A 24,995-nucleotide genomic window follows, 5' to 3' on the forward strand; every position below is an offset into this window, starting at 1 on the left:
ATTGTTTATAAATATGAACATATGTGATGAGACTATAAACAAAAGAAATGATAAACGCAAAATTGAGGCTAGTGGCTACTTCTCACAGGGAGGAATGGGGATGTGATTAGAAAAGGACATACAGGAGACTAAAGAAACAAAACATTCTAGGAGGAGCCGGGTGTTGAGTGTATTATTATTCTTTATACTTTACCTATACATCTCTTTAAAAGTTTAATACTGTGTCTATGCAATATTTAGACACCAAAAAGAGTCAAGATGGGCAACTTAATGAAACACAATAAAAAAGTAAAATGACAAAATTATACTAAAACTAAAGGGCAGGCATTAGCACCAGAGCCCAAAACACTTACCAGGACACCACTCGGTTCTTCAAGCTTCCTACCTTTCCCCTCTCTGACTGTCCATTCAGTTTAATTCAACAAATTCTAATACATACTGAATACCTACACTTGCCCAGCATTATTACTATGCTAAGGGCAACAGAAACCTCCAAAAGACATATGACACAGGTGACTTCAATGCTTTACAATCTGGGCAGAAGCCAACTAAATCTGCACTGTTCAAATATGGTGGCCACTAGCCACATGTGACTATTTAAATTTACACTAATTAAAAAGAAATAAAATTAATAATAAAAATTCAGTTCCTCAGTCATACTAGCCACATTTCAAGTGCTCAACAGCCACAGGCAGCTAGTGGCTATTATACTGGACAGGGCAAATACAGAACATTTCCATTATTGCAGTAAGTTTTATAATGTCCAGCACCAAAGTAGACTGTTGAAATCTCAATTAATGCAGAAGATAATTAACTGAAAAAAATGTGTGTTCAGAATATGGGACACGAAGGAAGAGACCAATGGAGGACAGACTTGTTGGGTATAGCTTCTGAATTTGTTCCAGTGCCTGGTCATACACGTTCTATTTTTCCCACAGCTACTGCTCTGCCATGCCAGGCCTCTGTGGCTCTCCTTCCCTCTCTTATACCCCTCTTTATAAAACTAATGCCCTACTTCGTGTTTGCAGGCATAGCTCCCTTCTTCTGATAAAATGGTTCTCTTTCTGAAAGGCACTGATGTACAACCTAAGAATTATTCAGTAAATCATGTTTCTAGCTTTTATTAACATTTTGTTACGCATCCATATGCATGTATAACTCTCAGAATCAGGCTTTTCTAGGCTCTTAACTCATCCCTGGGCAAACTATAGCCATCTTATTCATTATCTTCTAAAGATGAAAATGGACCAACTATTCTTCAATGATCCTGGCTTCCGGAGAAGGAATATTCAAAACAGATACATGATGAAATGATAGTGCCTCCATCTTTTGATTTGGCTTCACTTACAAATATGTCTCTAAATGGCACAAAGAAACAGTGAATACCGTACAGATACTAAAAACAAATACTCTTAATGATATGGATCATGGGATGATCTACACACAAGGTAGAGAGACTTTGGACTGAACTAAGCAGTTATCTTCAAATTCTCAAGTCACACCCAACCCTTAACAGCTATATATGAAACACCAGTATTATCAAATCAAACACATATTTTGGCTACAAGGGGCATGCATGAAAAACTTTGAGATAACTCTTTGTATAGTAGTTCCTAAAGTACTGTCTGCCTAGAATTGAGATGTTCTCATTGAACCTCATACTATACTGTCCTGAAGTAGAATCAGGAGGAAAGCACAGAATAATTATCCAGTTGCAAAAACTAAGCAAAAGTCACTAAATGATGTTTCAGAAACAAAAACTTTTAGGTTTTTATCTTTATCTCCCAATCTCTATCATAATTCATACACTAAATCTGCCTCTTAAATGTGAAATAAGGCTGGCTCAGGTTTTGCATATTCTCTAAATTGTAGAGATTTATGTGACACTTGTCTATTTATCTGTCCTGTGCATCCGTTTCAAGTGGCAAAACAGGAATTTAATTTTTTCAGTGTAGGGCTATATCATGAGAGAGAAAGTGGGTGTTAAACATCAAGAGAAATAAAAATAATGTGAAAATAAACCAATTTATGTGACTAAGCTTATTTGTCACCAATTTCTACTAGTGAGAGAAAAGGAAAAACCATGGCTGAGTTTCTTTATTAGCAATTTTTTCTAGAGGAGCAAAGATGAAGTTTCCTTTTATTTTGTATAAAAAGGAACAAATCTATTTTAGTAAAGTAAAATACACAGAAGTGTTTCTGTGGCTTCTATAATTCATGTACATAGTTCACAGGTGAATTTTTTTGTTTTTGTGAGGAAGATCAGCCCTGAGCTAATATCCATGCTAATCCTCCTCTTTTTTTTTTTTTTTGCTGAAAGAGACCGGCTCTGAGCTAACATCTACTGCCAATCCTCCTCCTTTTTTTTTTTGCGCCTCCAAAGCCCCAGTAGATAGTTGTAGGTCATAGTTGCACATCCTGCTAGTTGCTGTATGTGGGACTCGGCCTCAGCAGGGCCGGAGAAGCGGTGTGTCGGTGCACGCCCGGGATCTGAACCCAGGCCACCAGCAGCAGAGCGTGCGCAGTTAACTGCTAAGCACCGGGGCCGGCCCTACAGGTGAATTTTTTAAATTTTGATTTTTTTAAAAGACACAAAATTTTCTGAATTCATACCAACATGGAAATATAAAATCAAAATTTACTTTCATATAATAAGGGTACTTTAAAATATCTAAATAGACCCAATATAATATTATTCTAAGTTCATTAATGCATTTTCTGACAGAGATTTTTTCCCAGTTAGAATAGGCTGATGAAATAAGTCAAAAGCACAGAAGTAATTCAAGCCCACAGATCACAGCAGCCAAGAAGAAACAGATACAGCAGCCTCGGGCCTAGCTATCTGTCCTTATCTTACCATCATCATTATCTACCATGAAGTCATACTCATTTATTTCTTCATTCAACAAATATTGATTAGACTACCAACCACTACAGAAAATATAGATGTAAATCAGGCACGGCCTTTATCTTTAAGGAACTTATAGACTAGTAGGGGAGATCACAGACCTAAATATACAAAGCTATGACTATAAAATTCCTAGGAAAAAAATACAGGAGAAAATCTTTGCAACCTTTTGAATAGGATACAAAAAACATGAATCATGTAAGAAAAAACTGATAAAGTACACACCAACAAAATAAAAAACTCTGCTCTTCAAAAGTCACCGTTAAAAACGGAAAAGAAAGGCAGACTGGGAGAAAGTATTTATAATACATATATCTGATAAAGGGCTAGTACCCAGAACGTATAAACAGAACACATATATCCAGAACATTATATAAAACATATATAAATAATAATAAGACAAACAACCTAATAAAAATGGGCAACAGAATTGAAAAGACAGTTTATAAAGGAAGATATACGAATGGCCAACAGCACATGAGAAAAAACACTTCAATAATATTAGCCATCACAGGAATGCAATTACATAATGAGATATCATAAACTTACCAGAATGACTAAAAAAATACTGACAACACCAATTTTTGTCAGAGATGTGGAGCAAATAGAACTCGCATTCACTGCTGGTGGGCATATAAAATAGTACAAGTACTTCATAACACTGGCAGTTTCTTATAAAGTTAATCATATATTTATCGTACAACCCAGCAATCCCTAGATATTTTCTCAAGGGAAATGAAAACATAGGTGCACACAAAGACTTGTACATGAATTGTCACAGAGCTTCATTCATAATAGCCTCAAACTGGAAACAACCAAAATGTCTATCAAAAGACAAATGAATTAACAAATTATATATCCATGCAATGGAATAATATTCAGCAATAAAAAGGAACAAATTACTGGATGAATCTCAAAAGCATTATGTTGAGTGAAAGAAGATACAAAAGAGTAAATATTGTATGATACTATTTATATAAATATAAATTAAATATTATATAAAGACCATTTGTAAGAAATTCTAGGGAAGGAAAATCTAATCTATGATAACGGAAAGCAGATGAATGGTTGCCTAGGGCCTGGAGCTGGGGAGGGAGACTGACTGCAAAAGGAAATGAGGGAATTTTTGGGGGTGATTAAAATATTCTATATTTTTGTCACAGTAGAGGTTACAAAGGTTTATAAATCTGTCAAAATTTACTGAACTGTTCACTGAAAATGGGTGCATTTTTATTGTATGTAAAGTATACGCAATAAAGTTGATTGAGAAGCAACAATAACAAAAAGAGCTTATTCATACAGTGGTTTATCCTGTTATTTAATCACTTAAATCATAATCATGTCCCAACTATGGTATAAAAGGTGGGTCTAGGAACCACAGAAAGGGCACAGCCATGACCTATCAAAGAACAAAAGCATCCAGAACACAGTGATGCCTCACCGTCAACAAAACTGACTGCAGCTCTTAGGGCAGATTATGACCTAATCTGCTCTCATAGTTTATTTCTGATTTGGTCTTCAAATTCTGACAGGTGTCTGATTTCTGTGTCCCAATCCCTTCCTTCGTTCCAGGCGCTGGTTTAGTTTAACCTTCTGACCTGTCTTGTGAATCCTGAATCCTGGCAGACGCTACTTGTCCTGATCCGCTGTTTTATGTAAACTCCAGTTCTGTTACTGTTGTAAAACAACTTGATTACTAACTGTCAGCTATTCTTCCTGGTTACACCACTTGGGCTTCTTTCTTTAGCTGGGCCTTTATAATCACCCTGGGTTCTCCAGGTCCCAGTTGTTATCACTACCATCATCACAGCACTTACTAGCTCAGTGTCAAACTGTGATAAACGCTGGGCTTTACATAGTACCTGATTTTCACAACAGCTCTGCAAGGTGGCTATTATAATTTATCTTTATAGACAGGAAGTGCAGGTTCAGACATTAAGCTTATATAAAACTAGTATGTAAAAAAGTTAGAATTCTAATTTAAGTCTCTCTGACTACATTTCCTTCAATTAACAGGAACATTCACTTGGACAAAATCAGTACTTTTTGGCAGGGATAACATTATCTCAGTAGCTATTTAACTCTGTAACAGCACTGGTAACCCTTTATATGTCAATCATTGAGGCTGTCTCATATTTTTAACATCCTCTTTGGTATCCAACACAGTTCCAAACCATTTGGGTGAATACTAAAATTACTGCTGAATAAATGAGTACTCATAGTTATTTTTAGGTAGAAGAAAACAAGCTAGGGAAAAAAACCAGTTAAAATGACAAGTTCTCTCTGTTCCCAACCCAACCTAAATTCTGCAACCATGCAACAAACACCGATTTTTTTTCCCCTTCTCCTAAAAAAGTAATTAAAGCCACCTAAGCAAAACAGAATTTGGACAAGATTATACAGTAATTGAAAGAATTAACGTCAGTTTTGCTTTTTATAGCTCCAATTATTGTCCATATTGGCTAAATTAGTAAGGATTAATTTGATGTCTCACTATAGTAACCTGCATTTGCTTTTAGACAATGCCAATAGGCACTGCATTTCATGCAAAATGAGTTCTATTTATACCATTACCCAAGGGATTAACTGGGAATTTTTTTTTTAAAACTCACACCAAACTTGCTTATTCCAAAGGCATTCAATTCTTCAGATATTTTGTCTGCTTAGCCAGACCTCAGTGAACTAGATAACAGAAGAGTGGGGCTATTCTCCCATACACTTGAAGTTGAGAAAAGGCAGGTTAGTAATCCCCTCACAAAGGAACGCAATACTAGAAATGGGTAGAACCCAATGTTTAGAATTCTCAGACAGCATGCAGACACTGCAGAGTTAACACATGAGAGAGAGACACTAAATCATCATGCAAATAATGCATAACTTAACTAGCAATTAAAGAAAAGCAAATTAATACCACTCAAGCTAGTAAAAATGAAGTTCAAATAATGAATAAGCACAGATACTTATACTCACGCCTTCCCGGGACAATCTTAAAATACAACAAAAAAAATTAAAAGGAAGAAACAGGAAGGGAGCCTTCAGTGGACAAGAGATCTCAACAAATCTTCGTAGGACAGAAAACAGATGGTTGAGTGATGACCAATGTGTCAAAGCCTGGAAGCCATTATCTGGAATACAGAGTGAGTATGCTGCACCACAAAGGAGGTGACCTGCCCATAGAACCTTGGTGAGGTTGGGGATGGGGAAATGCAGATTCATTGCGAGTTTGCATATGTTACTGTCAACCCTCTTTCACCTCCTGCCAGAGTGGCTGGAAGCCAGATGTTCCCCCAACCAGGGAACAGAGGGTCTTTCTCTCAAGCAGTGGTCCTCAGCATCATTATCACCTGGTAGGTTTGTTGCAACACAGATTGCTGGGCCCCACTCCCACTGTTTCTGATTCAGTAGTGTTTGCCAGGGGCTGGGTGGAAAGGGGAATGAGAAGTGACTGCTAATGGGTAAGGGATTTCTTTTGGAAGTGATGAAAATATAAAATTAGATAGTGGTGGGCCGGCCCTGTGGCTTGGTGGTTAAGTGCGCGCGCTGCGGTGCTGGTGGCCCGAATTCGGATCCCGGGTGCGCATCGAGGCACCGCTTCTCCGTTCATCCTGAGGCCGAGTCCCACATACAGCAACTAGAAGGATGTGCAGCTACGACATACAACTATCCACTGGGGCTTTGGGGGGAAAAATAAAATAAAATAAAATCTTTAAAAAAAAAAAAAAATAAAAAAATAAAATTAGATGGTGATGGTTGTATAACTTTGTGAATATAGTAAAAAGTACCGAATTCAACATTTTTAAGGGATGTAAGTTTGTGGTATGTGAGTTATATCTCAATAAAATTGTTCTTAAAAAATCACTTAACTCATTTGCACACAGGTATCTCACAGAAGCCCACCAAATAGATCTGAATAACTATCAAATCACATCTCCCCCTTGTATTCCCTAAACTAAACATATTCAGTTTTTTCAACCATTTCTTCAGGCCATGATGTCCATATCCCTCATATCCTGGCTCTTGTCCTAAAGTCAGACAGGACACAAAGTCACAACCTTTTCACATGAAGTTTAAAAAAAGACTCTAAGTTTTTATTTGGAAGTGGATAAAGGAACAGGACAGAGAAGCTAGATAGTTTTCTAGCTATTGATTTGGCTAAATATAATTAATTCAAGGATAACGTATTGAACACGACATAAAAGTACCAAAAGACATTCCACGGCCAAATACAGATAATATGTACCAGGGTACCAGGGTAGCACCATAAAATGCTCTACAATAATGGGAAGAAAAAGTTGTATTTACTGGATTTCTGCTGTTTCAATAGAGAAGCAATAGAATACAAACCAAATATAACAGCCAGTAGTCATTAAATATAAATGGCATTTTAAAATGCACTCTCATGTAATCATTCTATCGATAAGGCTACCTCCAAATTCAATTCAACCTAGACAAGGTGAAATTCCCTTGCCATATGCTCTTCTTGCTCTCAGGACGATCTTTGTTATAACAGCTACCACATTTCTAATTTCATATTTAATGCCTATCTTGCTCATTAGAATATACAGGGTCACGAAAGTTGGGATCATATCTGTCTTGTTCTTCTCTGTATCTCAGCACCTAACCTAGTGTTTGGCACTCAGTTGGCTCTCAACAAATGTTCAATCAAATTGAGGTTGATTTGTGAGCCCTGGAGCAGGCAAGTGGTAGAAACCAAAACCAAGAAGACAAAGAGAAACAAGATACAGTTTGAGGAATTTACAGGCTAATGAGAAGATAAGCATATAAACATAATTTCTATATATATTTTTTTTGGTGAGGAAGATTGGCCCTGAGCTAACACCTGTGTCGATCTTCCTCTATTTTGTATATGGGACGCAGCCACAGCATGGTTTGATGAGCAGTGTGCACGTCCATACCCGGGATCTGAACTCGTGAACCCAGGGCCACCGAAGCAGAGCACATGAACTTAACCACCACACCACTGGGCCAGCCCCATCAATATTTTTTAATAAACAGAATTGACAGAAACCTTTTTCCAACAGATATTTAAGTCTTTTTTACTCTGTATTAAGTAACAGAGTTACAAAATTAAACAAAACACAGTCCCTAAATTCAAAAGCTCAGAGTCTAAGCTATAAAGAAAAAAAAAATCAATGATTCCAGTGTTACAAAATAGAGAAGAATAAAGCAACATGGGCATATAGAAGAAGGGCATTTGAACAAGAAAGACACAGTGGTGATGGTGGGGGTGGGGATTCTGGGTGAGATCATTTTTAAGCTGAGTTTAGACTTATAGACAGGAGTCAGCTAGATAAAGGCATGGGGAAAGGACATTCTAGGTAGAAAAACAATACATGCAAAGGAACAGAAATATGTGAAACAGGACGATGCGATCAGAATATTACAAGCAGTTTAGGATAGCTGAAGCAAAGGGAAGTGGAAGCAAATGACTGAAAGGCTGCAAAGGGTATGGAAAAAGAAGAATTTGGAATGATATCCATATAGCTGCTTTGACAAACTGGAAGGATGGTAGTACCATTTCCTGAGATAGGGAATTCAGAAGAAAACAAAATTAGGGAATAAGATGATGAATTTAGTTTTGAACGTGTTGGGATGGTTATACAACAGCCAACTGAAGAAGACAATTGGCACTTTAATTTACAGGTGGGGAGCTGAGCAGAGATTCCAAGTTAGAGACAGGAATTTCACAACACCATTCTTTGACCATCACCTTGTATTCGTCCAGGTTTTTACTCTAGTACTTCCACAGCAACAATTCTTCATTAATACCTCCAATTCTTTAAGTTCACCACTTTCTCCCTCATCACCCTCTACCCCTATTTCCTCACTTCTTTCCTTCCCAAAACATAGATTCCTTGATCTATCACTATAAAATTCTGTACCTCTCTACTTCCATCAAACCCACTTGGCAATACCTAATCCCTGGTTAATCCAAATATTCACATTCTCTGTACTTTACCCAAGCAAGCTAAGTATACCTATTAAAGAAGGCTCTGTACTTGCTGCTCAATTTGCCTGAAATGCTCATGCCCTGGCAATATGATACAAGTAATGAAATTGGTAAGGTGATAATGAATGAAGTTTCTCAGTCATTTATACCAATAGTCTGTTAATTCATATTTCTATCTAAATAGGGTTAATTTTTAACATAAATAATACACTAAAAGAAGAAATCTCTGTTTTAAGGTCCCACCATCAAGAGAATAGCATAAAGAACCACCATCATTCACATATATTCAGGAAACAATAAAGTAATGAAAGATCTCAAAAGTTTCATGGTGATATCATTTCCATGAAATAGAGTAAAAGGAATGATTAATATATACTTAACTCCTGTTGTGGGCTCAACTTGACAGTAGAAACAGTAAAGGAAAATTTTATAAGAAAGAGAATTTGTGCTTTACAAATTCAATTTAATAATACTTACTGAATTACCTACTACTTTTAGTAGATATGAATATTGAGAATATTTATAATCTATGAGATAGACATATTTGAAAAGTACTACAAACTGGCTAAACGTTAAAAATAAGAGGAATATTTTTTTCTTTAGGACATGAAACAGGTGAGTACTATAGGAAAACAGAAAAAGAGAAAAATAATTTCTATTGAGGGAAAAACAGGGAAGGAATCAAGGAGGAAGTCGTACTTCATTTGAGCCTTGAGGAATGAGCAGATGTGGAAAAGGCAGTCTAAAGCTACAAGGAGGAGCATTAGAAACAGAGGTGCATGAAAATGCATGGCATGAATAAAACAGCCATAATCAAAAAGATCTTGAAAATCAAATGAGTATAAATTAACAAAGTTCAGATCAGCATCTAAGTATCAAGTGGATAAAGAATGAGAAAATCATATGAGATGGGAAGACAGTTTCACACCCAGCTATAAAGGGTACCTTAGTTTAACTCAGGTTCACATATTGACATTCTCACCACAGCCACTTAACAAGATGAGTGCATCCTGAGTATGAATATTTCATGGTTTCTGAGCTCAGCATCTGAACTGATGAGATAACCCAAGGGAATGAGTTGAGTTAGGATTGCTCATACCAACCACAGAGCAGCCAATTAATCAACTGGAATGAAATCAACTCAAAGCCCAAACTGATTTTTCCCCCTCAAAATGGAAATAGCTAATTTTTTCGCATTATAAAAGTAATAAACACTAATTTTTCAAATCTGAAAAAAAGACAAGTTTAAGGAAGAAAATAAAAATTAGTAGAGACAGCCATTGCTTACACATTGAATACTGGTGTATATTTTTCCTATGCATACATAGATACACACTGTAAAAACTGGAATCACATTCTACTTCCTGTTTCATAACCACTTTTTTTTCCTTTTAACAACACATTGTAAAGCTTTAGCATCAATTTTAATGGCTGTACAGTAATCACGGACAAATCATAATTAATTTAACCCTCAGTTAACTGCCAGGGTCCATTATGCCCAGTTTTAATTTTTTGAGTTTCTTTGTTGAGCAGTTTTAACTATTTCTTTTTTTTTTTTGGTGAGGAAGATTAGCTCTGAGCTAACATTGCCAATCCTCTTCTTTTTGCTGAGGAAGACTGGCCCTGGGCTAACATCCATGCCCATCTTCCTCTACTTTATATGTGGGACACCTGCCACAGCATGGCTTGATGAGCAGTGCAGAGGTCCATGCCCAGGATCTGAACCTGCGAACCCAGGGCCGCCAAAGCGGAGTGTGCGAACTTAACCACTATGCCACTGGGCTGGCCCCATAACTATTTTTAAAAATTAGTATTTCATGATTTTTATACTTTCTTAGAGGTTGTATTAGTTTCCTAAGGCAGCCATAATAAATTACCACAAATTGGGTGGCTTAAAACAACAGAAATTTATTCTCTCACAGCTGTGGAGGCTAGACGTCTAAAACTGAGATGTTGGCAGAGCCATGCTCCCTCTGAAAGTTCTAGGGAAGAATCTTTCCTTGCCTCTTGCTAGCATCTGGTGGCTCCCAGCAACTCTTTAGCATTGCTCGGCATCACTCCAATCTCTGCCTCCATCTTCCCATGGCCTTCTTCCCTCCGTGTGTACCTCCTCTGTATTTTCGTATCCAAATCTCCCTCTCCTTTCTTTAATAAAGATCCTAGTCACCGGACTTAGGACCTACCCTAATCCAGAATTGAGATCTTTTATTTTTCATTCAAAATGACAAACAGAAGAGAAATGAGAAAGATGCTTCAGAAATATCAGACAAACCAGGAAATGAATGCAAAGAGACAGAGAGTAAAAATCTAGTCTCTAATGATGATGGTAAAATTGGTTGTATAAGTGAGATTTCAGACTATGAGCCTTCAGATACCAATATCCTAAACGAATTTTCTCAAACTCAAGAACTGATAAGTGAATAATACATTTCTAAAGGCAAAAAGGAAATAACGGTATTTTCATTCAATTAGTCATTCCACAGTGAGGACTTCATTATGCAACAATTTGCAGCAAGAACTTGGACCATACCATCCTGCTATAAGGATTTGTGATAATATTCTTTCATCGTCTATTTGTGCATAAAAATTTACTTCATATGGTTTATAAGTAGCCAAATGCTGAAGGCAAGTGTGTATACAAAGGTGTTTGGAAGGAAAAATATCATGTGGAAATGAAAAATTCATTGATTTGATCATTCTAATCGGTGTTTATGAATCTAAAAATAAAAATTTTTTGCAATTATGGAGTAGAAAAGATGGCCACCTACTCTTCAACAAAATTTTGAGCTGTCAAAGTATTACTTTTTGATTACTTTTTGTCAAAAGTATTACTTTTTGATGATGTGAGTGCAAGAAGCAGAAGTAATAATAAGCTAGAACCTATTAAAGATGTATTTGAAAAAAAAATAAAGATGTATTTGAAATCTGGAATCTGTATTTAAAGTACAGATGTATTCCATGCATGGCAGTTGACAAACAGCTACATTCAAAGGGTTGTGTCTATCTGGGGTACTTTCAAAAAATAGAAAAGTGTGAATAAAAATTTGGGTTTGCCACCCTCATCAAGAAAATAAAAAGACAATCCACAGAATGGGAAAAATATTTGCAAATCATATATCTGATAAGGGGCGTGTATCCAGAATATACAAAGAACTCTTAAAACTAAATAATAAAAAGACAACTTAACTAAAAAAATGAACCAAGGATTTAAACAGACATTGCTCCAAAGAAGATATCCAAATGGCCAATAGGCACATGAAAAGATGCTCAACATCATTAGTCACTAGGGAAATGCAAATCAAATCCATCAGATGCTACTTTACGTTCACTAAAATGGCACAATGAAAAAGACATACAATAGGCGTTGGCAAGGACATGGAGAAATTGGAATCTTTATACATTGTCAGTGGGATTGAAAATGGTGCAGCCACTGTGGAAAACAGCCTAGCAGTTCATCACACAGTTAAACTTACCACGTGACCCATCAATTCCACTCCTAGGTACCTACCTAAGAGAAATGAAAACATGTTCACACAAATACTTGTACTCTAACATTCAAAGTAACCTTACTCATAATAGCCAAAAGGTAGAAACAACCCAAATGTCCACCACCTGCTGAATGGATAAACACATGTGGTATACATATAATGGAAAGTTATTTGGCAATAAGAAGGAATAAAGTATTGATACAGGCTATAACATGGACGGACACAAAAAATACTATGCAAAGTGAACTAAGCCAGTCACAAAATATGATATATTGTGTGATTCCATTTATATGAAATATCCAGAATGGGCAAATCCATAAAGACATAAAGTAGATTGATCAGTGGTTGCCTAGGGTAGGAGGGAGGAAGGGGAGTGACTGTTAATGGGAAAAAGTTTCTTTTTGGGTGATAAAAATATTCTTCAATTAGATTATGGTGATGTTTGAACAACTGTGAAAATAAACTAAAACCCACTGAATTGTACACTTTAAACTGATGAATTTTATGGTAAGTAAACTATCTCTCAATAAAGCAGTTTTTAAAAATACGAGTTTGCTATGTTTTAAATTCTTATTAAAATTCTAATAAAGTTGATTTTCACTATCCCTTTATTTTTACTTCTGCAATTTATTCATAAGATGGCTTAAAAATATTTATTAAAAATAAGGTCCAGGGGGCCGGCCCCGTGGCTTAGTGGTTAAGTGCGCGTGCTCCGCTGCTGGTGGCCCGGGTTCGGATTCCAGGCGTGCGCCGACACACTGCTTCTCTGGCCATGCTGAGGCCGCGTCCCACATACAGCAACTAGAAGGATGTGCAGTTATGACATACAACTATCTACTGGGGCTTTGGGGGAAAAATAAATAAATAAAATTATTAAAAAAAAAAATAAGGTCCATTACGCCCAGATGGTAAATGGTGATGACTATTTTCTTGGAATACTGAGGGTAAATCAATCTTCTTAAATGGACATTTAGGTTGTTAGTTATTTTTCACTAGTATAACCAGAGTTGCTTTCAACATTTTTGTTTACACATCTTTACAGAGTACTCAGATCATTTCCTTAAGAAAAATTCCTAGAAATGAAATTCTGAGTGAAAAAGTTCTCCTCTAGAGAGGCAGTATCAATATATACCTTCGATAGCAATGTTCAAGAGGAAAGCATCAGTTTTATCCTGAAATATGCTTGACTTCATAGCTTATTAAGAAAAATTCATAATAAGACAAAAACACCTGTAACAAAACACCAAAAGAAAAAACAAAACAAAACCAACAAAAAAAGAAAAACAGTAATAGTCAAGAACTCTTTCAAATACTTTAGGCTGAGCCTTCCTCCAATTCTGGCATTAACTGACAAGAAATAGAAAATTTTATTACATGACGTTTCTTAACTACAGGTTTTGTAATTAAGAACATTACTAATTTTCTCAGAACGAACATCCCACTTATAAATTATATTTATAGGCAGAATGTAATGAAAACACTTAGCTTTCTCTTATTTAAAAAACATGTTTATAGCTGTGTCCACTGAGAAGGCTTAGAAGCAACAATCCCCCAGCAGCAGGACACCCAGTGACTAAATCTTGGTCTCTAAATACCATTTTCCAGTAAAAGGAAGCAGGGCTTCTTGGAGAAATGGCTGATTCTAGGGCTAGGGTAGGGAAAATACAAAATAAGCCTGGGATAACTGCCAAAACTTGGAAGCAACCAAGATGTTCTTCAGTAGGTGAATGGATAAATAAACTGTGTTACATCCATATAATGGAATATTATTCAGTGCTAAAAAGAAATGAGCTATCAAGCCATGAAAAGATATGGAGGAACCTTAAATGCATATTATTAAGTGAAAGACGCCAGTCTGAAAAGGCTACATACTGTATGATTTCAACTATATGACATTCTGGAAAAGGTAAAACTTTGGAGACAGTAAAAAGATCAGGGGTTGCCAGGCATTAGGCAGGACGGAGGGATGAAGAGGAGGAGCACAGAGGAACTAGTTTTTAGAGCAGTGAAACTATTTCGTGTCATACTATAATGGTGGATACGTGTCATTATACATTTGTCCAAACCTACAGAAGGTACACCATGAAGAGTGAACCCTAATGTAAACTACAAACGTTGAGTGACAATAATGTGTCAGTGTAGGTTCATCAATCGTAAAAATAAATAAATTAAATAACCAAACAAACAAATACATAAATCAGGGGTATCTCACAATACTGGAGAATAAGGAAGTACTCAAAAAGCAAAAGGATAGGAGCATGTCAAAGGGATACAAGAGTCAATCTAAACGAGTTTCCAATAGCTAAGAGTCAATCTGAAAGAGTTTCCAACAGCTAAAACTAACACAGTTTGAGCAACAAAATAAATAACATAGAACTGAAGTATAACACAAACTATAAAATAAATATACGAGTCCATCTTGATATAAATGATTACATAAATAAATAAATAAGGGGTGAAGAGACAAAAAATCTTCCATAAAGAAGATTTCTGAATACCTCCCCCTCCAGCAAGTGGTGCCTAATTCCATCTGCCACTTCCAACCCCTCCAGTGGGGATGGGCTAGACTTAGCGACTCACTTCCAAAGAACAGAGTAGAGATAGAAGAAATAGTACATTTTCAGTGGAGAAACTTGGCAAACACTACCTTATCCACTAATGAAGGTTAATACCACCATATGGATATCACATGCTCCCTGATACGATATGATGAGAAGAGCACTTTGCCTCTGTGGTACTCTTTCCAAAACCCATGTAACTCCAGTCTAATCATGACAAAAACATCAGACAAATCCAGACTGGGATACAGTCTACAAGTTATGAAAAACAAGGAAAGACTGAGAAACTGTCATAGATGAGAAGAGACTGGGGAAACATGACAAATAAATAGAATGTGGTACCCTGAACTGGATCCTGAGAAAAGAAAGAAGGCATTGGCGGAAAACTGGTGAAATCCAAATAAAGCCTGGAATTTAGTTAATAGTAATGTACTAACATTGGGTTCTTAGTTTTGACAAATGTACCATGGTAATGTGAGATGTTAACAATGGGGGAAACTGGGTGAGAGGTATACAAAAAGTTGGCACTATCTTTGCAACTTTTCTATTATTTAAAAACAACAACAACAAAATTAAACTTTAAAATGGAGCCATAATTCCACTAAACCAACATAGATATCTTTTTGGAAAATGTTAACCTTCTAAATTTAACTACCATTTACTCCATTTTAAAAGTCTGTTAAATAAAATTAAAGAAAAACAAAGCAGAGGGAAAGAAGAATAACAATTTCTTACTGGAGATTAAATCATGCATTAATCTGAAACATGATGTACTGTATATTAATAGTCCTAGAACTATGCGGTTAAACTAGGAACACTTGACTAACATTAGAAATACTTCATAACATTAAAAAATACAAAACCTCATATTTTACCAATTTAATCTTCTGTCAAGTTTCACTGTGCACTGTGTTCTGTGGTTCACTGCACTTTACTGGGAAAGAGGGAACATATGTAATCCACCAGTGGCATCGTGATAGAGAAACAAACGTTTGGTAAGTTCACACCTTTCACGTGTTATGACACTTCTGAGGGGAAGATATCTTGCCTCTAACTTTAGAGATAAAAGAAACGAATATTGAAAGAGTGTTAAGAAATGTTATCCAAAACATGGATGTAAGACCAAAATGTAGACAGCATGTCCTTTCAATGTGATACGGAGACACAGAAACCTTCAAAGGTTATTTAATTACTTAGGGGAATGTACTTTGCGGTATTATTCTATTTACTATTGAATTAAATATCCCAGATTAAGTCAAGTTACATGTTAACTTGCAGACTTTTCTTCAGTAGAGCTGCAAATCATTTCTGTCAGGTCGAAGAGAAAATTTCAAAGGTTAGGGTTTATTGGTCTGTAGGACATTAACCAGTTTGTAACCTAGCAATCTTATTCTATAATTCCTTTACTGAATTGCGTATGAATACACAGCTCCTCATATACTCCTTGAATTAGCCTTACTATTTTACTTGTTCCCTCAGTAATTAATGAGTTGAATAAAATATTTGATACATGTTCACTTAATATTTGTATGAGTCATGTTTTTAATTTTTTAAAGTTATACTTTGACAGGCATAAGGAACTTTCCATGAAATGCCTGACATGGCCTTTCCCCCATATAGCTCTGCAAATCCTACAATCTCACAGGGCTATTATGATGATAGTTTTTCTGCACAGTTATTTTGATAATATTGTCAATGATTTGGTTATTGGAATTATCAAATAACATCTTTCTGTCTCAAAGATAAATGAGAAAAGAATCTAAGTAAAGCATATGTTATTTTCAAGACCATCTTTATTTCACCATTGACATTCCATCCTGCCAGTAAAGTACCTGAAAAAATAAACATGAACACTATTCTATTATATTTCTCTTGAGTTTTCCCACCTGTGCATGTTAAAAACAATGGGAAACACATAGAGATTCCCTTGTTTTCACTGCAGCCATTTCCTGAAGAGATTTTTAAGTCTCAATCTCGGTATGAGAAAACAAAGATACATAAAGAAAACTCAGTACTTGTTGAGTTAGCATTAAGAAATTACCCACAGAATCATAGAATATAAGATTTAGACAGGACTTTAGAGATCTTCCTGCCCAATCGTCTGTGTTAAAGAAAAGGAAAGCTGGGCCAAAAGGAGTAAGGTGACTTTTCAGAGGTCTGAGAGGGGCTCAAGTTAATGCAATCTGACTTCTAAGACTCTCCAATTTGTCACACACCTCTCATGATGGCGCTGTGGGTTAATTTTTTTAAGTTAAACCAATTATTAAAAAAATTTTTCTTCCATCTGTTCCAGGTACCTCTCTCTTTCCAATGTTATAGGCTAATACCTGGTTCAGGTATAAACTATAACTACTTTTACTTTCATAAACATGATTAATTATACTTAAATCTTGATTACATATCAAGCAAAAAAAGATTAGTAAAAAGAAAAAAATCACAACTTCCTATTTCCAGTGTTACATTTTTCATTAAAAACAAAAGTCTAAATTAATGTGATTTTTTTTAGTAAAAAAATTGGATATTGTCAAATTGTCAATCTTAACATACTTTTGGTGAATTCAAGTGGACTAATCATAAACATGAATTTCAATTTTCAGGTTTTAGCATTGGGAAAGGAAGCATAATATCATCTCACCCAGCTCATAATCAGTAGCCCATTAAAGCAGAAGAGAAAAGAAAATTCTGTACCCTGACATCACTTCTAGGTGAAGTTGTCCCGAGACAGTTAAGAAAGCAGGAACACTGAAGAAATTCTCCTCAGGTAACCTTATTTTGCTTGAAGGCTGCAAATGAAAACCACAAGCCACAAAAAGCTATTACATATTTTGCTCTGCTTTTCACAGTCACATATGCACCACAACTAAAAACCATAATGCAATTAAACATATGTGAGGACAGGTCATCTCACAAAAATAAAGGCAGTTCTCAGTACACACCTAAAAGAGAAAATGCCTGCTTGGCAAGTGCTAAGGTCAAGGAATTTTGTTCCATGTTTTCAAAACATAAGACAACCAATGGACAAAGTACTTTTGTCACAAAATACACTTTTCCATAAAAAAGATTTTATGAATTAAAAATTTTAAATGTCGAGAATTACATAATCTCTTAAAATTTTGACCCATAATTGAGATTTAATTTTCTCAAGAAAATAGACTTTAGAACATGTGTTGTCATGTTGTTATTATTAATAATAATACTTTTAATACAGATTTTTATAAACTTTTAAACATATTATTTCATTTAATTTTCACCACAACTCGGAGGTAAGAACAGGACTCTATCATTATGAACAATTAGATTTAAAGATTTTTTTAAACTTACACTATAGATAGGGTGCTTACACTATTTGAAAAGGGCAGGAAACAAGCCAGTCAACATTCATAACAAGTAAGCAAAAAAAATTATTTGGAGGCCAAACACAATTTAAATAGCATAATTAAGAAAGCTTCTGGCTAGAACAGTTACGGTTATTATACTCTTTTTTGGAAGGAAGCTAATTTATTCTTATATTTCAAATTGTGCATTTATTTGAAAATGTTTTAGTGTGATGGTACAGTTACTGTAAAAGCAACACAGCCAATTTTAAATATTCAATAGAAGATGTAACACTCCTTTTTTTAACAGTACCAAATACTGAATTACAGAAACAAATGAAATGAAGGCATCTTATTTAATTCCATTGGTTGTTCTAAAAATATTGCATATTATGTATTGGTGTATGTATATGAATGAGAAATCTACTGTAAAACTTACCAATTGAAATCATTCATTTATTTTGTAATTGCCTATTATTTTTTAAACTTACTTTGATACTGGTCCAAATGTCCTATCATCGCTTTTTTAAAATCCATCTTTGAATCCCATTATCACTGAAAGGATACTGTTTCCAAGTACTTTACTCAAGACTAAACTAATTGATCTGATCTGTCAGAATTTCAAAATAAAAGATATGTTCTCTGATATTTCTTCACTATTTACTACATAATTACTTTTCAAATAAGGCCCAGCACATTTACAATAATATTACACTTTTCCCTTTCTGTCACTTCTTTAGTCTATAATTTGTATTGGTGTTTTATCCTGACTTCTCTTAAAGTGTTTTCTCTCATTCTCTGTACATATAAATAAGTCTAGTCTTTATGACTAGACTTTAGTCTTTCATTTATTAGCCTTTGTACAAAATGGAACCTGATCTTCTTACATCTCTTAAATCCAACTTAGTTAAATAGGTATAAACATATCCCTACTTCTTTACGCTTTGTCTAATGTCATATGAAAGCATAACATACTGAAATTCATACTACTTTTTCATAAATTACTTCCTTTTATTTCTCCTTTATATTACAATTAACGCATGACACTGATTTTTAAAAATTTCTCCATGTATTAAGTTATATTACCTATAAATTTTATTTCTGGATATTAAACAGACATTACAAAATATTTGTTTTAAAAAGTAATTGCTGAGAGTGACGTCAGCAAAAATGGTGGGACAGGTAGCTGTGAAGGCCTGTCCCTCCACAGAAAAACTAAAAATAATGAGTAAAAACTGTCAGAATCAACTGTGGGAAGTCTAGAAAATAGTCAAAGGTTTATAGCAACCAAATGAATGCTGAATCAAGAAAGAGGAAACTTAAAAATGGCCAAGTCCACCCAACAAGAGCTGACTGCACATTCTTCTCAGGTGCACATGGAACACTGTCTAGGATAGACCACATGCTAGGACATAAAACAAGTCTCAATAAATTTAAAAAGACTGAAATCATACAAATTATCTTCTTTGACCATAGTGGAATGAAACTAGAAATGATGCAGTTACTTGGGAAAAACAGTTTGATGGTTCCTTTAAAAGATAAACAAGAATTACTATACAATCTACCAATTCTACGCCTAGGTAAAGACTTAAAAGAATTAAAACCAGGTACTCAAATAAATGCTTGTACATTAATGTTTATAACAGCACTATTCACAACAGCCAAAGGTGGAAACAACTCAAATGTCCATCAACAGATAAACGGATAAACAAAATGTAATATATACACACAACAGAATATTCAGCCATAAGATGGAATGAAGTACTTATATATGGTAAAACACGGATAAACCATGAAAACATTATGCTAAGTGAAAAAAAAAAAAAGACATAAAAGGCCACATATTGTAGGATCCCATTTATATGAAATATCTAGAATAGGTAAATCCATAAAGACTGATTGGTGAGAGCCACGGTCTAGGGGGAAGGGGAAATGGGAAGTGACTACTTAATGGGCATGGGGTTTTCTTTTGGGATAATAAAAAGGTTTTGGAACTTGACAGAGGTGATAGTTGTGCAAAACTGAAAATGTACTAAGTGCTACTGAAATGGTTAATTTTATGTTATATGAATTTCACCTCAATTTTTAAAAAAGCATATACAGGGCCGGCCCTGTGGCTTAGCGGTTAAGTGTGTGCTCTCTGATGCTGGCTGCCTGGGTTCGGATCCCGGGCGCAAACCGGCGCACCGCTTCTCTGGCCACGCTGAGGCTGCATCCCACATACGGCAACTAGAAGGCTGTGCAACTATGACATACAACTATCTACTGGGGCTTTGGGGGGAAAATAAATAAATAAATCTTTAAAAAAAAAAAAAAAAGCATATACAGACAAGTAATTATCAGATATGACAGGGTCAAAAACTACTAACATAGGATTGCAAATTTAAGATTCGAAATCTTAAATACTGCTGTTAGTAATGAAGAAAGAAAAAAATTTATGAATTGGGGCCGGCCCGGTGGCGTAGTGGTTAAGGTCTCACGCTCCGCTTCAGCGGCCTGGGGTTAGCAGGTTTGAATCCCAGGCGCGGACCAACACACAGCTCAAGCCACGCTGTGGGGGTGTCCCACACACAAAATAGAGGAAGATAGGTAGAGATGTTAGCTCAGAGCCAATCTTCCTCTCAACACACACACACACAAATTAAAAAAAAAAATATATATATATATATGCATTAAGCATCTAACTTTGTGACTTTGCCAGTGGGTAAGGATTTATTTAACAAGATCCCCAACTTGCAAATGAGAAACTGAAAAACTGAAAAATTCAACTACATTAAAATTAAGGATTTCTATTTAATAAAGGAAGATACAGGCAAAGTTAGCAGAAGAACGACAGTTTAAGAATAAAATATTTTCAACATCTAAAATTGACAAGTGATTCATCAAGAGAATATACAAGGACCTCCTGCCAGGAAACAAAAAAGGGGAAATAAGCTTCGCCTCAACCGGGCAAGGGATATGAAAAGTAGCTTTACAGAAAGGAAAATTCAAATGGCTAAGATATATGAAGAAACACTCAAATCCACCATGAATTAGAGAAATGCAAATTAAAATGAGTCATTTTAAGAAGAATTCATTAGCTATACCAGGTTGACAAAAATTAGAAAGGAGTATAATATACAGCATAGGTGTAGATTCAGGATGTGGTAGGCAGATTTCTAAGACACACACCAAGATTCTCAGCCCCGGGTTTATTCAATCACACTATTAAGCCAGGTACTGATGTGAAGGGGATTTTGCAAATTTAATTAAAGTTCCAAATCAGATGGCCTCAAGATTCGGAGATTTTCTGGGTGTTCCTGACCTAATCACGTGAGCCCTTTAAAAGCAGAAAGTTGCATAACAGGAAGTCAGAGATTTGCAGCATGAGAAGGATTCAACATGCTGTTGCTGGCTTGAAGATGGGAGAAGGACACAGGGAAAGGTGATTAGAGCAGTCTTTAGGAGCTGAGAGCAACCTGGCCAGCAGCCAGCAACAAAATGGGAACTTTAGTCTTACAACCACAAAGAACTGAATTCTGCGCTGATAGCAGAAATGAGTTTGGAAGGGAACCTCAAGCTCCATGAGAATGCAGCTGGCTGACATGTTGGTTTCAGCCTTGTGAGACCTTGAGTAGAGAACCCAGCCATACCATCCCGGACTACTGACCTATAGAACTGTGAGCTAATAAAGGGGTGTTATTTGTGGTAATTTGTTACAAAGTGATAGAAAACTAATTCATAGGGAAAGAAGAACCCTTAGGTAATGCCAGTATAGTATCAACTGGTTTTAAGTAGCTCTAAAAAAAGTAAGTAGCTAAATATAAAAAACCAGCTACACTGGTTTGTTTGTGCACCAATACCACACTATTTTAATTTAGCAGCTTTATAGTATATTTTATTACTGGTTATTCAAGCATTTGTGATCACTGTATTCCTTAGCATTAACATGAATGGAGACTTTTCCAAGGACTCTCCAGTGAGAAATAAATTTGTGTCTCATCTCAAATATAGATATCTCCCATACTTCCAGGAACTACTTCAATTTATTTTTCAATTGAACAAATATTTACAGAGTGACTACTATGTGCTAGGTACTAGGCTAAATGCAGTGATACAGTACTGAATAAGAGACGAGGCCCCTGAGGAACTCCAGTATTTTTTAATTTCAAAGGTTAACACTGTGAAACAAAAGTTATTTAATACGAAGCTTTGCTCTTAAGAGTTCTGGGAACTTGTGAATATGTCTGGAGCAGGTTACATCGACAAAGTCCTAATTTATTCACTCATTCATCAATTAGTCTGTTAACAACCTGAAGGAACTTACAGAATTTTCCCCAGGTTTCTTACTCCTTTAGGTGTACCAACATTCCAAGAAAAACTGGCTCATAGATTCCTGAAAAAACTAACTGCTATCATTTTAACGGGTGAGAGTGGGGATGTATGAACCATGTGATCCATAGAAAATGACTCAAAAGCAGTACCCTGGCCAAGCACACTGAAAAGCCAGTCAATACCACTGCACACCTATTAGAACGGCCAAAATCCAGAAGACTGACAACACCAAATGCTGGTGAGGATGTGGAGCAACAGGAGCTCTCATTCATCGCTGGTGGGAATGCAAAACGGCACAGCCACTCTGGAAGAGAGTTTGGCGGTTTCTTACAAAACTAAACATGCTCTTGCCATAACGATCCAGCACTTGCACTCCTTGGTATTTACCTAAAGGAGCTGAAAACTTATGCCCACATAAAAACCTGCACACAGATGTTTATAGCAGCTTTATTCATAACTGCCAAAACGTGGAAGCAACCAAAATGTCCTTCAGTAGGTGAATGGATAAATAAACTGTGGTACATCCAGACAATGGAATATTATTCAGTGCTAAAAAGAAATGAGCTATCAAGCCATAAAAAGATATAGAGGAAACTAATGCATATTACTAAGTAAAAGAAGCCATTCTGAAAAGGCTACATACTGTATCATTCCAACTATATGACATTCTGGAAAAGGCAAAACTATGGAGATTGTAAAAAGATGAGAGGTTACCAGGGGATAGCGAGGAGAGAGGGATAAATAGGTAGAACATGGAGGATTTTTAGAGCAGTGAAACTACTATGTATGCTACTATAATGGTGGATATATGTCATTCTATGTTTTTCTAAACAATATACAATTCAAAGAGTGAACCCTAATGTAAACTATGGACTTTAGGTGATAATGATGTGTAAATGTAGAGTCATCAACTGTAAAAGATGTATGACTCTGGTGGGGGATGTCGATAATGGGGGAGGCTATGCATGTGTGGGGCAAGTGGGTATATGGGAAATATTTTATCTTTGCTTAGTTTTGCTGTCAACCTAAAACTGCTCTAAAAAGTAAAGTCTGTTTAAAAAAAGACAGTCAACATATGGATCTCTATGATCAATATGTTATACCCTTCATTTGCCAAGAGAAAGGGTCTCATTTCTATCAGTCTCAGCAAATATAAACCAGAGACAGAGAAAAAGAACTCCTTAGATAGAATACACACAGCACCAGGAAGCTGCGGAGGTGGTTGTATTCACATAGGGTACCACTGGTGTTTACTCTGGCTTCTTTATTGCAAAGATGAGACTCAGAAATAGGAATTGGGGGGGGGGGTCTTTGTTTTTATTGTTTTATATGTTGTGAAAGTGCCCAGAAGTTTCAGAATTAGATGATAAAACCAATAATTAAATAAACACTAAGGAACAGCACTGACTTAATTATCACCATATTATCTAAATACATTCCTTATTAGGAACTTTAAAGCATACTATACTAGGAATAAGGAATATAATCCCACTTGATACAAACAAAAAATTCAATTTCTAAACATGTTAAAACTCTAGAAAAGGCAGTTTTTGATGCAGGGGTAGCAAGGTTTAAGGCATTTTAAAATTTATTAATAATTTACTTAGGAAACATGAACAGTATATTTCTACTAAAAGTCCTGAAATGCCACTAAAAATCTGCTAACGTTATTTTTTTCTCTAACTTTTCTATTGAGACATACAACACACATGCAGAAAGGCACAGAAAATATACAGCTCAATGATTTATCACAAAATAAATGCGTACGTGACTACTACCCAGATTACAAGACAGAACAGTAACAACATCTGAGAAGACTCTAGTGTCCCTCCCCCTAATAATTCCTCTTTCCTCCCCAAAGATAACTGTTAACCTGACCATCAAAATGTTATATTACTTTTCTAAGAAGAACAAACTAAGCCAAAGCTAGCAGAAGGAAAGAAATAACAAGGATCAGAGTGGAAATAAATGAAATAGAAACTAAAAAGACAATAGAAAAGATTAATGAAGCTAAGAGATAAACAAAACAGACAAAGCACTAGCTAGACTTACCAAGAAAAAAAGAGAGAAGACTCAACAAATAAAAATTATAAATGAAAGAGGAGACATTATAACTGATACCACATAAATACAAAGGATCATAAGAGACTACTATGAACAACTATATGCTGAAAAATAGGACAACCTAGAAGAAATGGGTAAATTCCTAGACACATACAACCTATCAAGATTGAATCACGAAGAAACAGACAATCTGAACAAATCAATTACTAGTAAGGAGATTGAATCAGTAATTTAAAAACCTGCCAACAAAGAAAAGTCTAGGACCAGACGGCTTTGCTAGTGAATTCTACAAAATATTTAAGGAAGAACAAATACAAATCATTCTCAAATTCTTCCAAAATATAAGAGAAGGGAACACCTTCAAACTCATTTTATGAG

At 35.6% G+C, this 24,995-nt stretch overlaps 1 protein-coding gene across 4 annotated transcripts in view; it reads right to left on the bottom strand.

The window, feature by feature from the left end:
• NARS2 (asparaginyl-tRNA synthetase 2, mitochondrial) overlaps positions 1–24,995 on the bottom strand; it is a 170,473-nt gene that overhangs the window by 104,337 nt on the left and 41,141 nt on the right. For 3 of the 4 annotated variants that reach the window (XM_087433513.1, XM_087433515.1, XM_004434042.2), the window contains exon 6: positions 17,614–17,708. The exons of the other annotated variant lie outside the window; for it this stretch is intronic. In XM_087433513.1, coding sequence (XP_087289639.1) covers positions 17,614–17,708 — 95 coding nt within the window. The remainder of the gene's footprint in view (positions 1–17,613; positions 17,709–24,995) is intronic. 4 annotated transcript variants of the gene reach the window in all.

The sequence above is a fragment of the Ceratotherium simum genome, chromosome 7 (assembly GCF_057802395.1).
Source record: "Ceratotherium simum simum isolate JZ-2026a chromosome 7, ASM5780239v1, whole genome shotgun sequence".
In the NCBI taxonomy this organism is placed as follows: Eukaryota; Metazoa; Chordata; class Mammalia; order Perissodactyla; family Rhinocerotidae; genus Ceratotherium; species Ceratotherium simum.